Source organism: Puma concolor, chromosome D2 (assembly GCF_028749965.1).
Source record: "Puma concolor isolate L17-30 chromosome D2, mPumCon1.1.hap2, whole genome shotgun sequence".
In the NCBI taxonomy this organism is placed as follows: domain Eukaryota; kingdom Metazoa; phylum Chordata; class Mammalia; order Carnivora; family Felidae; genus Puma; species Puma concolor.
Window position 1 is genome coordinate 65903681 of NC_141677.1, and position 17867 is coordinate 65921547.

General features: G+C 43.5%; 1 protein-coding gene across 6 annotated transcripts in view; it reads right to left on the reverse strand.

Annotated features, from left to right (window-relative positions):
- SORCS1 (sortilin related VPS10 domain containing receptor 1) overlaps positions 1-17867 on the reverse strand; it is a 550691-nt gene that overhangs the window by 348126 nt on the left and 184698 nt on the right. For all 6 annotated transcript variants that reach the window (XM_086680819.1, XM_086680821.1, XM_086680820.1 and 3 more), the window contains exon 2: positions 14973-15040. In XM_086680819.1, coding sequence (XP_086536945.1) covers positions 14973-15040 — 68 coding nt within the window. The remainder of the gene's footprint in view (positions 1-14972; positions 15041-17867) is intronic.

A 17867-nucleotide genomic window follows, 5' to 3' on the forward strand; every position in this document is an offset into this window, starting at 1 on the left:
CCAAGAAAAGAACAAAGTCTGAAAATACTATTGATAGAGGAAACTTACACTTACTGAGCCCTACTGTGCATCTGCAGCTGCAAAAATGATTTTTCCTCACAGCAAACCTACACGAGATGTGCTTACAGGGAACTAGGTTTTCATGGACACTGGGAAGCCGGAAGCTGAGCTCTTGTTCAGGGATTTAGTGAACCCTGATTTCCTCCACAGATCAGATGATGACAGGCTTGGCATTAGCCCCAGAGGAAAATGAAAACTTACAAGGAAGTATAAAATACAACGATTGTTCTTGAATATAATGTAAGCCTCAACTCTAAAAGCATCATCAAAATTCAAAATACCAGATTCTCAGACATGGCAGCAAACTATCCTTCACGGACAAAATCACTAACAGTTCTTTGTGACCACCCTGTTTTTGATCGATTTTTGCCTTTGGTTAAATACAATAAGAACTCAGTCTAATCTTAAATTAGCATATTTGTGTCCCTTTAAATCTGAAATGCTGCAGGTTATCAGCCCCATGTATCAGATGAGGGAAATGAGGGCTCAAGAGGGTAATTAGACATTTCAACTCTACCTTCTCCACAAGGACAAAGAATCCGTAAGAAAGGAAGGGTAACATTATTTCCGGTGGGTACAGGGACTCTTGGGTGACATAAAGTACCAAATCTACAAAGAAAGCTGGCCCTGAAACTAGAGGGAAGAGGAACCAAAATGCACAATTTAAATCTGCTCTAGGTTCTGAAGCCTATTTCAGGGGCTTTTCACACCCCACATCCACCAGCTTGATGTTTTCCATTATTAACTAGATTGGTACCTGTACCTTGACCTTCGCCCAACTACAATGGGTCTCTGGAATAAGAGAAATCACTCTAAGTTTCAGTTCGAATATGTCCTGCAGAGCTGTATCTGGAACAGATGAGGAAAACAGATGAATCAGTACCCAAGAGCAAAGGGCAAATTGATGTACCCCAGGCTGCCATGCTGGCTAGTGAAACTGAAATCATTAGAACCATCAAGGAGGCAAGACCCTTAGCTGTTCCATGCTGGCCAAAGCCTGGACAGTAGCCAACTCCAGTAGCATCCCCTCCCCAGTCCCAAATGTTTCCTGGTGACCGGGGGAACAATCGTATCATGTTGGTTTTAAACAAGCCAATGATAAGTAAGAAGGGCCTTTTTGAGCAAGAGTCTTCCAGTTTTGCAGACACTCTAAAACTGACCTAATTATTTTAAAGTAGTAGATATAGGCAGAGTCCACAGATTCCTATGTCATCTCAGCATCAGAGCATCAGCTTCTTTGCAGAGCTTCCAAGAAGGGGAAATTAGAGGCCAGACCTCTATCAAGAGTACAGCAGTAACCACAATCACTAGATGTCAGCAAAACTCTGATTGCTAAGGCCACTACAGACTGGGATCAACTGTCGCCCGGTAAAAGTATAGTAACCATGTTATAACATCCATTTAAGTTTTGAAGAGACAGGTTGTTGGGACGGCTTTCTGCCACCCAACAAGAGGAAATGGCCCAAGCAATGGAGAAGGGAGAGGGTGGTTTAAATTCTCACACTTCTTTGGGGTCAGATGTGATAGATCGCCAACTGGGAGATGGGAAGAATAAACCGAGAAAGGATGATCTAGTAAGTTGCCAAACGACAATATAAGTGAGAAAACAAATTTCAGAATCATTACCAATCAAGTAAGGGTTTTCAGATGAAAAACCTCCTTGCCCCACCAAAGAAAAGAATTTATACATCAACTTATAACAGGCCTGGCTAATCCCAGCCCCCAATTATTTCCAAGTGTATCTTTCTGGTATAACGCAGCAAGCATAAATTTCCTGATTAATATAGTGTAGAGTTGGGGATGGAGAAGACAGACTTCTGTCAAGCCACCTTATTTCTTTCAAACTCAAAGAGTTAAAGCTAAGTTCATACTGGTCTGTCTCAATGTTCGTATTTGAAAGGGACGATGAAGCAGGACACTCAAAGATAAATTCTTTTCAAAAAGCTCTTTTAAGTCTTGGTCCCCAGAAATGCTGGCAGAAATAAATATACATTTTTCAAAAGAAAAAAAAAAAGTCCTGTGCCTTTCATGAATTGATTGCATCTCCTGCTTCTGCAAGCTAAGAAGTCATAATCCTCTGCAATCACAGATTGTTTGAAGCCAATAAACCAAAGGTGATGACCTTGCTAATACATCCCAGCAGGAGGAAGAAATAAAGCCGTGCTGAGGAATAACTCTTTGGCACACCATTTCCCTTTGGAAAGAAGAGAACGGAACGGAAAGTGCCCCAGCTTGATTTATGGATGAACAGCATTTCGGGAAACCTCACCTGAAATCAGAAAAAGGGTTTTCTCAAGTTCTCCAGTAATGCTGCTTTTGTTCCTCTTGTCCTAGGACACACAGGGCAAGCCCCCACCCCTGGATACCAGCTTCATTGACATGTACAATTCCCCTAGCCTCTGCTCCCAGTGAGGCCCGTCTATAATGATGTCCCATGTCCCTCTACCTAAAGTTAATTCTCTGGTGACAGCACAGCACTCAGGATCAGGAACTCCCATGGGCTCAACATATATTTATTTTATACAACTCTCTAATGCTAACAGGACAAGTAACTAGGACACACGGATGGGAATAAATTCATCTTCCTTTTATAATCATACCCACTTCTGACACTCACAGAGGCATCGCCACAGACGTGCAGCATAAAAGTGTCAATCTACATGCTGAACTCAAATTAATATTTGTCACCTCCTTTATGTGCAATGTCAATAAGTGACAGCAATAACTGACATTTGAATTCAATGACAGAGGGAAGTTAACCTTTGATTACCTATGATATATGGTATGAGACAAGCTTTACATAAATTAGTTAAGTCCATAGATAATTTTTTTTAAATCTCCTTTCCCCAATACATTTACCCCAGTGCTCCATTTTACTGAACACATACAACAAGCCAAGAATTGTGCTTGGCATCAGGGATACAAAATTGAGCAAGACAGCAGGCGACCTTCAAAATATTCCCAGTAAGGGAAATAAATATAAAGAAAGTACTTACAATTCAAAGTAATGCATTCAAAAAGGAAAATGTGTCTAACAGTAAGAGTTAGCACAAGAGTAGTAATTTATTCTCTGTATGAAGGGGGTGGTCAGGGAAGGAATCACACAAGATTCCCCATGAGGTTCAAAGCCTGGATCCAGATCTCTCTTCTCTACTGCTTAATACCCCTGTGACCCTATGGACAAGCTTCCTCATCTATAAAATGGGTATAATAATAGTACCAACTCATAGGGTTATTGGAAGAATTTAATTTATATGTATAAAGCACTCTTAAGAGAAGTCCGTGGCACATCGTAAATAGCCAGTATAAATAGCTATTGTTTTTATTTATTAGATAAATCGAACACAGGAGAAAAGACATTTCAAACAAACATGACCATAGAAGTATAAGATCCAATGTTTCTGTTTCTTTGTTTTGCATCCTTTACTGAGTGCTCAGTAGATGATACACATTTAACCTAAATGTCACCATAGTCCTCTGATAGTCCTATGAGATAAATACTATTACAACCTCTTTTTTTTTTCCAGATGAGGAAATGGAGCAGAGATTAAGATGCCTCCCCTGCACCTCAGAGTTAGCAAGTGGACAGAACCTGGATTCATGTGTGGGCAGTTCAACATCCAAGCCCAAGTGCTGACCTGTTTGTGGACCAGCCTTCCAAGAGGAAACGTTGTTTGGCAAAACCTTCAGGGAGTTCACCATGGTGGGAACATATAATGATCTTCCTTTATTTATTAAGAATTTTTTAATGTTTATTTTTGAGAGAGAGAGAGGGAGGGAGAGAGACAGAGCACAACTGGGGGAAGGGCAGACATGGAGACACAGAATCCAAAGCAGGCTCCAGCCTCTAAGCTGTCAGTACAGTCCCTGACGCTGGGCTTGAATTCACGAGCCATGAGATCATGACCTGAGCCGAAGTTGGCGCTTAACTGAGCCACCCAGGCGCCCCATGATCTTCCTTTATTGAGAGTTCTAATAACTGGAGTGACCAAGTTCAAGGAATATGGTTATCTGAGAGGAGAGAGACAGGAGAAGCCAAAGGCAGAATTGAGAATCCAGAAAATTAAATCCCAGAACTAGACTTTTAAAGAAAAAAGGAACAAATCATTGGCATGGGCTCCAGGGGACACTGTGGGAAGAAAAAAAAAAGTGACCAGAAATAACTCAACATCGCTTCAGTATGACATGTGGGCTGGTCTCTGTCTCTGTTTCTCTTTATTTCTCCCTCTCTCTCTCTCTTAACACAGGTAAGGCAGTGACTACCACATGTGGCGAATAGACAAGTCTTAGGTCTTGAATGTAAGACCTGCCTGGAGGAAAGCTACTATAACCAGTTTGAGGATGCTGCTTAGTGTTCCCCAAAGATGTGGAGGTAAGTTGTCACTCACAAATACCTAGGAATGTGGGGGACCTCACAAGTATATCCAGTCGTTCCATACACATGCAGAAAAATAGAAGCTCGTTCTCCCACAGAGCTGAGTGGATTTCTTAACAGCAACTTTAAGAAAAGGCTTTTCTGATAAACTCCACCTGCTCCAGCCAGTTCCTTTTCACAACATCCGCTGGGGGCGAGATATGTTCTAAGTTTAATATTATAAAAAGTCACACGCCTCTGGGTATTATTTCTTCAGTGTTCTTTAAGCTTATCAACATGCTTGGATTGGGGGTTCTGCTGTTTCACCGCTTGTCTTCCCCCAATCCCAAACTTCCTTTCTTCTCCATTTGGCACGGACCCCCTCAAGTACTGCTGCAACCTCCCCTCAGCTCTCACGTCCTGTTGTCCTTCTTCAACAACTCTCAGGAACTACATAAGCAGCCGCCTTCTTGAGCATTACACAAGGCTCACGGTAGTGAAAGCACAGCCACACTGAGTGTAGTCTGTAGCCTCAGCTGGGATCTGAGCATGCCCAGCACTGCACCTGCAGGCCCCTGAGAAGTCCCGCTTCCTGCCTCCGCAGCAGCTCTTCCAAATTATTGAACCCCATCTCCAGCCCATTTCCATTCACCATAAAGCCAAATGTCAGGAACTCTCTCAACTCCTGATCTCCCAGGAAAGCTGATCTATGTGTGCCCCACTCCGGCTTCCCTGTGTGGTAAAAGAAATGCTCCCGCTGTGCTCACCCCTCAGCCCATTCTGATCTACATGGCTGAACAGTCTCCCATATGAGCTCCTAACACATACCCTCTCTGCCACTCGATCTCCTACTAGTTTCATTCACTCTGAGGTTTTCCTGCATTTTCAACATCTTATTTAGTCCCCTATAAAACACGGTCAGCATCGTCCTCTCTTAAGGAAAGGAAGGCATTCCTTTAGCCTATGACCTCCTTTACGGAAAAATCAGCTCCCTTCCTTTACTTCCCTTCACAGCTGCTTTCTTGGAGGAGTTGTCTCCATACCCTTTTCTCATCACACACAGTTGCAGGTGCTCAGTAGACAGCAGTGGAGCAAATGTATATGCAGTAACAGCCTCACCATCCATTGCACTATGCAAGACACTAGCAGGAAAGTCATTGTAGAAATGCCTCTTCTTCACACCTTTTCACTCCTCCTATTGGTCCTATTGGTTTTCACTGTATAAGATCCACTGGAATCATCACCCCCTGCCAACCATATCCCGTACTCCATTTCTTCATGCTTCCCCACCAAAAAACCCCCAAAAAACAAAAACAAGTCAGCTCATTTTCCTCTCTTACTTTACTGACTACTGTTCTCATGGTCAACAGTCTCGCTCTTTTCCAACTGAATCCTCAACATGATACAGAGGTCAGTTTTTCCCCCTAAAATTTACATTTCATCAAGTCTTTCCCTTGCTCCAAACTTTCAATGATGCATTACTTCCTCTGGGATAAATGTCAGAATATCTAGCACAGCTGAATATGGACTGGCCCATTTCAATTTTTCCAAAATCATTTCCATATACTCCATCCACACACAAGACCATGTTGTGATCTTGTGTAGTCTCCTTAAGACGCCATGTCAACAGCATGTACAGGTGCCTAGAATGCGGTACACAATAAATAAATAGCCTCTTTTACTGGCTTGATTCCTACTCGTTTGTCAAGAGTCAGATCAGGTATCGTCTCATCCATGAAGCTTTCCCTTCCCCGACACAGAGCATGTTGTGGTGCTTCTATTATGGTACTTGACACATTAATCTCTCATTTATTTATCTGTCTCTCCCACCAGACTGTGAATTGCTTCAGGGCAACAATCAGATCTTATTCATATCTGGATTCACACCATTTAGCATCATTCTAGGTGTGTACTTATTTATACATTCAGTTAATTTGACAAACCTCACTTGAACGTCAATGTGCCAGGCACTTTCCCGAGCATGTGAGAAAAAACAGAAAGCAAACCAGACAAGGTGTCTGCCCTCAGGGAGCTTATATTCATTCTAGTAGTGGGCATGAGCCAATGACAAATAATGAATAAAATCATCACAGATCAGGACATGTACAGTGAATAAAATAAGCAAAGAGATGTGATGGACAAAAACAAGGGTCCTCTTTAAAATAAGGAGGATGTAAATGCCTTTTCAAAAATAAGGTGGTGTTCAGGCTGAGACCTGAAAAATGAGAAGTTAGTCATGTTGACTGAATAATGAAACTGTATATAGCTACACATGATAATTAAATTCTGTACCTTGTGAACTTCTTGGGGTCTAGTACACAGTTCTTTACTCAAAGACAGTGTAGTAAAGTGGTAATTAACATTCTAAGTACTTCCTGAATCTCTAACTAGTTTTAACATTGGATGTTAGTTCCTCCACTTTCTCTAGCAAAGTTTTCTTATTTCCTGGGCTCGTATTGATAACGTTTCTAGAATATCAGGGCAATGAATGCTTTTGCATGTATTTCATCTACTGCTTGCTGAAGAAAGAAATAGGAAACTCCACAGAGAGTCAACCGTTGAGGCAAACGAGGCAAATGATGAGTGCAGAGGTACAACCAGAGGCTGACTCTCACAGAGAGGTCAGGAAGGTCCGCAGAGTCTGCAGGCAGAATGCAGCCAGATCCTTGTAGAAACAGCCTCCATGTGGGGATGCAAGAAGGTTTTATCAGAGCTGAGGGTGCTGACAAGCATTCATGGTGCTCTATGGACAAACTGGGTTCCCACAATTGAATCTGGGCTTTTCACTCTGGGCGCTGGCTGTGTGCTTACTCTTTAGAATGCATGTCCTGGGGTTTCACCAGATCATGCAACACATTATTCGAAATGGCATCCCCTACATGGAGGGCATTAGGGTAAAAGTTTAGGATATAAGCAAGTATAAGACATAGACCTGGCTTTCAGAAACCCTGAACCATTTCTTAATATACTGCTTCTTTTTAAAATTTTTTTTAATGTTTATTTATTTTTCAGATGGAAGGAGACAGAGCGCGAGTGGGGGAGGGGCAGGGAGACAGGGAGACACGGAATCTGAAACAGGCTCCAGGCTTTCAGCTGTCAGCACAGAGCCCGATGCAGGGCTTGAACCCACGAACCGTGAGATTGTGACCTGAGCCGAAGTCGGACGCTTAACCGACTGAGCCACCCAGGCGCCCCAATATACTGCTTCTAAGCAAAAAAAAAAAAAAATTAATGATATTTATTGTGTGCCAAGTTCCGTGAGTGTCAAACAAACAAAAATAACTAAGACCTAACCATAGCCTTTGAGTTCGGAAAGAGGTCAGAATGGAAATAGGTGAACATAAACACTAATTCATGCATAACTTTTGCATTGTATTTGCCACACTTCAGAAATCACCTGCTGAGTGTCTGCCCTTCACTAGATTTTCAGTTTTTGCAGGGAAGAAACAATTATTTACATGTTCCTTCCTTGCCAGTGTCTGCCTCGCACAGTGCCTGGCACAGAATAGGGGGCTATTTGGTATGTGCTAAACTAAACCAAACGAATATATATCTAATAACCATCCTAAGACAAAGATATGTAACACACTATGGGGTTACTGAGTAAGCAACAATTTACTTTTGCTTCAGGGGGAGGCAGGTGGGAACAGGAGGTCTACAGGTCCACAGAGCAATAAATATATGAAAAAGTGTTCAGCATCACTAGTGGTCAGAGAAATACCCATTAAACCACGCAGAGATTAAGACACCGTTTCTACTAAAAAGACCAGCAAAATTTTAAATGGAATTAAATTAAAACTAAAACTTTAAATTCAACTTTTAAATTGAAAATAGCCGGCACTGGTGAAACCATCAGGAAGTATGTAACTTATTGCTGCTGTTTGGTATGTGAATTATTCCCATCTTTTCAGAAAGTCACCTGTTTGTGGAAGCACTATGTGTAATCGCAAATACCGTGGAAATGAGCTATAGATCCATTAAAAACATAACGGGAGGTGGGGCGTCTAGGTGGTTCAGTCGGTTAGGCATCTGACTTCAGCTCAGGTCATGATCTCACGGGCTGTGAGTTTGAGCCCCATGTTGGGCTCTGTGCTTAAAGCTCAGAGCCTGGAGCTTGCTTCAGATTCTGTGTCTCCCTCTCTTTCTGTCCCTCCCTGGCTCATGCTCTGTCTCTCTTGCTCTTAAAAATAAAGAAATAAAACATAAAAAAAATTTTTTAAAAAGGTAACAGGAGGCACAGGCTAGCAAAGATCGGTTCCTGGCTGCATGATGCTGAGTGTTACTTAACTCTCTAAGCCTCCCTTCTCTCATGTGTAAACTGGGGACACAAGCAATGTCTATTTTGCAGTGTTGGTAGGCAGGTAGACAGCACTGAGAACATTTTCTGGTGCACATAAACAGTGCATAAGCTGATTAGGACATTGTTCCTTAATCCAGCATACAACCTCCACACTATTTGATGCTTACAAAGCTGACTTTTTTTTTTCTAATGTATTCATTTAGACAGACACCCATGACTCATTATTAAGTAAAACAAACAGGTTATCAGAGTCCTGTGGATACTTACTCTTATTTTCTTAAACAAATGAAAAAAGTGATGCTGAGATAATTTTTTTTTGAGTTGGGTCCTAATGGTATGGACAGAATCACCAAAAGCTCTCAGCATCACCTACCTCAAGAAAGCTAGACATGTGTGAAGAGTAGGAGACTATTAAAATTTTTATTAGTCTCTGCATTGTTTGGCTCATTATAATGAGCATATATTACAGTAAGGTTTTTTTTTTAATTTTTTTTTTCAACGTTTATTTTTGGGACAGAGAGAGACAGAGCATGAACGGGGGAGGGGCAGAGAGAGAGGGAGACACAGAATCGGAAACAGGCTCCAGGCTCTGAGCCATCAGCCCAGAGCCTGATGCGGGGCTCGAACTCCCGGACCGCGAGATCTTGACCTGGCTGAAGTCGGATGCTTAACCGACTGCGCCACCCAGGCGCCCCTATTACAGGAAGGTTTATTTTTAAAAAATTTTTTTTTTCAACGTTTATTTATTTTTGCGACAGAGAGAGACAGAGCATGAACGGGGGAGGGGCAGAGAGAGAGGGAGACACAGAATCGGAAACAGGCTCCAGGCTCCGAGCCATCAGCCCAGAGCCTGACGCGGGGCTTGAACTCACAGACCGCGAGATCGTGACCTGGCTGAAGTCGGACGCTTAACCGACTGCGCCACCCAGGCGCCCCGATTACAGTAAGGTTTAATGCAATAAGCTTATAACTCCAGGAGCCACAGCAACTCCACATGACACAAATATGGAAAGGGAGTGAAATTTAGAAAGCTTAAAGGAATCCAGAACCTAAAGCAGCTCCTGGTCCTGCTGGGGAGTGTGGCTCTCCCCTTGGGGCCCCTGGAAAGGCACTAAACGTTGGCCTGCACGGGGCTGAGGAACATCATCAGAGCTGCGTGACATAAAGAGCCCTCCTGTGGGGAAATCACCACACTCGAGCTTGATTCTTTTCATTGTTTTTTCTTTTCTTTTTTTTTTTTTTTCAATTCTTTTTCTTTTTTTTTAGGGTGGGTATTCCTATTTCATATCCTTATTTTTGTGGTTGACAGGATTTTGTAACAAACCATCCTACAAAGCAGGGACTGAGAACCTGTGCCAAGCTGCCCCCTGCTCTTCCTCTGGATGATGAGTGGGAAGGCCAGACACACTTAGCTAATGTGCCTCAACCACAGGGCTGGCAGAGTCACAGACCTCAGGTCAGCTGCTGTCAGCCTGGACCCCAGGTGCTCTCCAGAGACCCCTCTCTGCAGCCAGCCCCACACAGACGCTGCCCCAAGGCACTCCATGGCCATTCTCTCCACAGACTCCACTGGGAAGCCTCTCTTGATAACTGCAGTGTGAACACCCAAGAAGAAACAAAGATACTCCTGTGATGAGGAGATGGGGCTGGCTCCCGGACTGGAATCAAGCAGAAAGTCTAACCATTGTCCCTACCTTAACCCCATGCATCTGTCCCCCCAAAGCAAGTAGTGCTCCTTGAAAAGTACATCATTTGAAGATGTGCTCGGATGCTGGCTTGTGTTTCACCTGAATCTGAACTGGAATACTGGACTGAAGAGAAGTCAGCCATGTCAGCCGACCTCTAGGACAGAGGCACTGCAGGCTGCGTGTCCCTTGAAGAGTATCCTTTCAGCTGCTTCCAGAATTGCCTAGGGCTTTCTCACCAGCTAAGCCTCTCTCAGCAAAGTGCTGATTACCCTGGCACAAGAGGGAAGAAAGATGAATGTATTTATTCTCAGAGAGACTGTATCTAGATTGTGACATTTTATTTATCTCGACCTTTAAGCTTATCTTGCTCCAATATGGTAAAACCCCCAGTTCCACCAAACCTCAAAGCTTAATCCACTGTAAAGCAGAGAAGATTCTAAGGTGTAGTTAATTGTTCTGTGTCAGATCATCCCCCTTTCCTCTCAGTTTGGTTCCCTGAGTGAACGGCAACACAAAACAAAACAAAATCAACAACTTGCTCCAAGATTAAGGTGTAATCAATGCCAAGACCATCTGGGAGCAAACGCTCATTAATTTAGTAGAGCAGCATCTCACCCCATCATCCAGGGCTTGTTCATACAGCAAGGTGTAAAGCCCTAGGACATCACTACCAGGACAGCTGCCTCTTGGCCTCTTTCCTGTCCTGACACCCCAAGGCATTTGCAACTTGAGCCCTTCTCACTGATCAGAGGGAAAAAGTTGTATAGAACAAGGGCTCACCTGAAAAGCGCATTGGATCTGTTTGTTGGACAAGAAGCCATTTCCCGGTTGCCCAGGATTTTTCTGGAATAGGTAACAAGCTGCTAAGAATGTCACAGTGCTTTGAAAATGATACTCATTTCATATATTTACGATTAAAATGTTGTTTGTTCATTTGCTTAGGTACAGAATGAGCCACCAGGAGGCAGATGGGGCTCCAGAAGACAGGTAAGCAGTGAAATGATTGAACTTTATGACTACCCCTGTAAGTGTTTGCACTATTGTTTACTAATTGGATGACCTTGAATACATCATAAAAATGAATTAAGGGGATGCAATAATGCATGTGTAGCACTTGATATCGTGCCTGATGCATAGTGACCACTCAATAAAAGTTAGTTTTTGCTATTGTTGTCATTATCACCATTATCACCAGCATCACTGCCGTTATCATTAAACCATAAAGGTTGATCATTAAAAAGGATGATCATTAAATCATAAAGGTGCTGAGTTTAAGGATTTAAAGCCCAGTTAAGAAAAGAAAATATACACATGAGCAAAGTAAAGATGGAACACTTATCTTGTGTATGACAGTTTGTGTATTTACACTAGGTTTATCTTATCTTCTTCTGGGTTCTGGCAGTTCTAGGGGGCTGCCTAAGAACCTGATTCAATACCCTGGTTATACACAAGTACATTTATCTCTCATGTGAATGATCCGCAGAAATTTGCCCCCTCTAGACAATGAACATCCGAAGGACAGTCAGACAGAGCTCATGTGCTGTCGATCCATGTATCAACCACATTCCTCTCCCTGGACCAGAACAATCTAAGACCTAAAGAAGTTACTCAATACATCTTTGTTGAACAAGTGAATAAGAAAGAATATAAAATCATAGATTTCGCTGGTCTGTTCAAAAATGGTTACTTACTGAGCATCATCTATGGGATAAATCCAGTGCTCTGGACTGTGGATGTAATGAGAATACCTAAACCCTGGTGTGTCCCCAGCAACTGCCCCCCACAATTTTTGGCAGGTTTTTTGAAAAGCAAGTAAGAGCTGACGTAGGAAAAAACGAGTCCACACTTAGCACTAGTTTCCTTCAAGCAAGGCTGACCCAGACCTATCTCTTCTTCTATATTAACACCCCCAAAGAGATTCCCTAAAGACCAAACATGGGCATCATGCGGCACCCAAAAATGCACACCCTACCAAAGCATATATGAAGTATTCTAAATATCTTTTTCTTTATCCTTGCCTCTTTTCTAAATTATATTTTCATTAAGGCATGGATTATTTTATCAAAGTATTAAAATGATAGTTCTAATGGTATAGAGCACCCATAATAGTTATTTGCCACAAATGACAAGTATAAAATAGGGCATACATGGCAAATGATTATGGTGGGTATATCATAAAATTAAATATATGTGGGTATATTACGTGTGTATACATGCGTGTGTATATATGTATGTGTATCTGTGTGTGTGTATATATGTATATATCCTCCGCTGAAATTGAGGGGTTTGATTGAAGGTAAGATTGAAGGGTCAGCAGATCGCCCCTGCCACACTTTCCTAAGCTTAAGGCCATTGGAGGTTGCTCCTTCAGAAGAAAGACCTGGTATTACTGGTCCTCATTTTTATTTTACTAACCCTCTCCCCTAAGGTGAGAGAACTATTCTCCCTCGGCTGGTCACGGTGGCCCCGTGAGAGGGAAATGGGTGCGGCGAACCTGAGTTTCTGTAGTCTAGGGCAAGCTGTTCCTCCTGGCCCCGGGCATGCCCTTCCCACCACTCAGGTTGAGACTTAGGGCTGCTGATAGCCTCTGTCCCACTGAGACAGAATTGCATATCTTTTAATTCTCTAATATGCTGACAACACTTTATACAGCAGATGCATTGAGGAATAAAAGTTGGCTTTCACTTTCATGTATGTACATGCATTAGAGAAATCTATCAGGGAAGCAGAACCCTACTCAGTCACAGCCTGACGAAGGGGTACTGAATTCAAACAACAGAGCAAGTGTCAGGTTCTTAATGCATTAAAAGAACTGTACTTTTTCAAGCTCCTTCCACATTCCCCACACTTTATTTTAGTGACATAATTTCCTTGGGACAGAAACTCTGCATTACTGACCTTCCAGTTGGAGGAGGAGTTCAATAATCTAAACACCTCACAGGCAAAGCATAAGAGACTCTTAAAAACTGAGAACAAACTGAGGGTTGATGGGGGGGTGGGAGGGAGGGGAGGGAAGGTGATGGGCATGGAAGAGGGCATCTTTTGGGATGAGCACTGGGTGTTGTATAGAAACCAATCTGACAATAAATTTCATATATTTAAAAATAAATAAACAAACAAACACCTCACAACAAACACAAGAACAGGATTCTATCCTTTTCTTTGGTCTGCTGGGGTTTTCCTAAAGCACACAACAATTTATTTTTGGGCTTCTTATACATAGTATGAAGTCTAATGGAAAATAGCCATCAGGTTAAAACAAAATTCAATGAACATCCTTTTTGTGTGGTAGATTCCCTTAGATTTCACAGGGGCAGGCCCTGCGACCAAACTGTTACTATGTAAAGTAACCTCCTCCCCACCACCCCTGTCATTGTTCACTATAGCAGGCATGGACCCCTGGCATGAAGGGCAGATTGGAATCTCTCTCCCTAGACTTTAGCCCTGAGACTGAGGACCAGCAGCTAGTCTCTTCTGGTCATGTTAACTGACAGGTGATGAAATTCCCCACTGGTCTTACATGGAGGACACTCGCTAGCTTGTGTCTGCCCCGAGACTACTCCCAGTGTCTCTGTTATTAGTATACCCCTTCCCCCTTTATCTGTGCACACAAGTGTATGTATTCAGGGATGGCTGATCAGAAGTGATATACGCCATGTTTAAGCCATCGTTACACCCAGGGCACTGACCAATCAGACTCTGGGCTGGACGTCAACCCCACGATCACTGAATATCACCCCTGAAGTCATCTCCATCCTCTTCCAGGCCCGGGGACTGTCACAAGATCCAAGCCTAACCAATCAAAGCCAGTGCTCTCCTGTTGGTTTGGGTGTGGACACGTGACATAGGCTGGCAAAGACCCCATCGGGATTAGATCAATAAAGCAGATTTTTAGAAACAAACAGAACATATAGTCCCCAAGAACAAAAGGGGAGAATAGCTGCCTGGATTTCTGAGGATGTTTCTGTCCCTAGTTTCACCCCAACTGCACATTCGTGCTGGTGTTTAGTGAGTTTGTGCTAGCCTGAAGGATCTATGGCATGGCATTCCCCTGGAAAAGAATTTACTGCACCTTCTTACATGTGTGAGGCAACACACTGTGAATCCCAGAGATGAAGGCATGTATGCGAGTGTGTGTGCACACCTGTGCACTGGTGAGCTGAGGGCCAGGAAGGGAAGCAGTGCAGAATCTACACTGGAAGGTTCCCCGGGCACTGCAAAACCAGAGGTGAGGTTGATCTCCTCCTCTTCAAAGACACCTGCATTCCCTCACTGCTGCTCCAATGAGCTCAAAGATCAGCGAGAACTGAGGGGAACCCAAATGCGTCAGGACAACCTGATGAACAGTTTTGCAAAAAGACCTGTGACCAATACAAACTTAGAAAGAAGGAAGGATCTGGCCTGCCTGGAGATAAATCCCAACCCATGACTAAGGCAAACAGCAAAAAGGGGAGGCAACAAGAACACATAACCAAAAATCCTCCCACCAGGGAAAAGGGGGTGAGGGAGAGCAGTCTTGGGTGTGATGCTCAAGGAACACAGTAACCGTTAGCTCACTTTATCTACGTACCTCCAAAGCGAGCTCTCAGTGATGCTCCCCAGGTTATAGTCATACAGCTTTGTCAAAATGAGAATCACCTGAAGGCAAAAGAAGAGATCACGGTTAGTCTCCAACAATTACAATCTCATAGCTGTGAAATGGCCCAAGGGAGGACTCAGGATTCCATTAATAGGTGCTTAACATAATTGAATGAATTGTTACAACATTGCTTATGCTGACTGGGGAAGGGTTTTGCCAGTGCCTTCCTTTAAACCGCTCAGACCTGATCCCCTCCCCAACTTCTCTCTGTATCCTGCAGGAAGTGTTACCTGTCCATCCAGGCAATCCTTACCCTCGTGGGCTTAAGGCTTTCAGGGAAGACTAGCAAAGCTGTCAAATGTGCACCCTGCAAGGGGCCGGTGAGCAGATGGTCAGGAAAGAGAAAGGTCAATGTTGTAGCTCCCAGCCCTAGTAGCTGTACCACACTGGGCAGGATGCTTTGCTTCTCTGAACCTCAATATTCCCGACTATTAAAGAAATGGGGGCAGTAATGCTATTGCCTAGAAAGGGTTGCTGTGCGGAGTTAAATTAGGTAATACATGCTAATTATTCTTCAATTTGCATAGCGTTTTTAAATGTTAGTTCCTTCCCTTTCTTTTGCTTTGTAGGTTTGGCTTTATCGATGTCTCCTGATTCTCCACAATTTCTGGGAAAGCCACTGGATGGAATCCATGCTTCCACAGGGCTCAGCAAGAACATTCTAAAAGGAGCATATTTATGCTCTGTGGGGTCCTGAAGCTTACAGGATTTGGGGAACCCTCCATAAGGAGTAGAATATAAACTTATGAATTTAAACTTAGGGACGAGTCCCAGGAAGGGACCTCTGCAGTTGAGGGATACTGACATTTCAGCTTCATTAGCATCACAGCAAACCCCCATCTGATTTGAGCCCAGTGCTGCTGTCCACATCACTCAGAGAAACCCCAACTACTTAGGTCTTTCTTTCACAATTCATTAACCATTTATTAAGAACCCAAGATTCTCCCCCCCCCCCCCCACCAAAGCCCAGGAGAACATAAATACAGATGGGGCCTGCTGTTCTGTGATCCAGTTAGGACAGGACAAGCTCACGAAACAAAACCTAGGTTGAAAGACAGCTGATCTACCCCTCCTCGGTCCCACTGACACTCAGCATGGCAGCTGGAGAAGGCTGCTTCTCCAGGCATCTGCAGTTACGCCAAGGGTCCTCCGGGTACCTAGAGCTCATGAGCACCAGGACACTTGGGAAGATTCAACAGAGCAGTGAGTTCCTAACCAGTGATTTCCCAGCCCTCATTTATTCTTCTTACATAAGGACCAGAACTTATAGGTCTGATCCGTTTTCTGTTGAGATTTCCATTTCTCTCCTAATTCTCATAGCCTAGAACATTTGGCCCAGGCTTGCTGTTTCCAATTCAGCAGAAAAATGTTGACATCGACTTCCAGGATTTTCCCGGAAGACCAAGGGATCAGTTCTAGTCACAGTGAGCACAAAACATTCTAACCTTGAATTCCAAGGCAGCAAGCTGCCAAGGAATGCTGAATCCTTCCAAGTTCCACTCTGCTAGCACAGGGCTTGATTAAGGCACAAGCTTTAATGAGCAGATTCCCAACACTTCTTTCACAGCAAGCAAACTGGAACTCTACAACCTTAGGTTCGTTCCAAGTTCACAGGAAGGAAGAAATATGGTAACTGAAAGATGGGCAGAGATCTCAGGACCCATGCTCTAAGGCCACCCCTGTCCTAAACCACAGTACAGGCTTCCTTCAAGGAACTGTTCAAAACTTGCTTACTTTTTTTCTTAATTTTTTAAAGTTTATTTCTTGAGAGAGAGCGAACACAAGTAGGGGAGGGGAAGAAAGAGAGGGAGAGAGAGTCCCAACCAAGTTCTGCACCATCAGTAAGGAGCCCGACCTGGGGCTCAAACCCACAAACCATGAGCCAAAACCAAGAGTCAGGAGATTAACCGACTGAGCCACCCAGGTGCCTCTCAAAACTTGCTTCTTTAGTAAAATGTGAGCATGTGTGAAACACTGGGCACCCTATGGGTACATCAGATGGTGCACCTATGGTGGGGGCATATGCTTAACAGGTCTGCGTGCCAATTAAGTTGCTCTAAGTGCTAAATTTCAATCACCACTATCCCAGGAACACTGATCAGTGGCAGCAGGGTGGCTGTTTGTTGGAAGACACAGAGTGATGTTGCCACTCTACCTTGGTATGATTTTACCTAAGAGGCCTACGAATCCTCCACCAAGAAAATGGGGGTGTGGACATAAAGCACTTGTGGGTAGTTGCTCTCTTGTCACAATACAGCAGGAAACTAAATAATGAAGTTCAGCTGGGCACAGGCTGCATCTCTCTCATCCATCTGACAAGGGAATTCAGAGAGGCCCCAGAGAAGGAAGCTTTTAACCCAGCAGGTAATGGTGCGGAGTCATTCTCTCTCTCTCTCTCTCTCTCTCTCTCTCTCTCTCTCTCTCTCTCTCTCTCTCTCTCACACACACACACACACACACACACACACACACACACACACACACACACAAAGAAACTGTTTAAACAATTCACAGGCAGGTGGGCAGGGAGGTAAAAATCCACTCCCTGACTCTCTTTGAGGGGCTAGTAACACTAAAATGCCACTGATACACTCAGGCAGTTTATCAATACTGCACCAGAAGAGGTGTCCTTTCTGGCATTCCAAAGCATATCTGCTTGAATCAATCTCATCTTTCTGTTCTCAGAATGAGAGCAAGAAAGAAGGGGAATTGCTAACCTTTAGTTGTATCTCCAATGGATTCTTTGTAATCTCTCTCTTCCTCTTTTTTCCCCAGTTCACAGTCTATGTGCATTATTTACCCCCATATTTACCCCATATTCCTGGA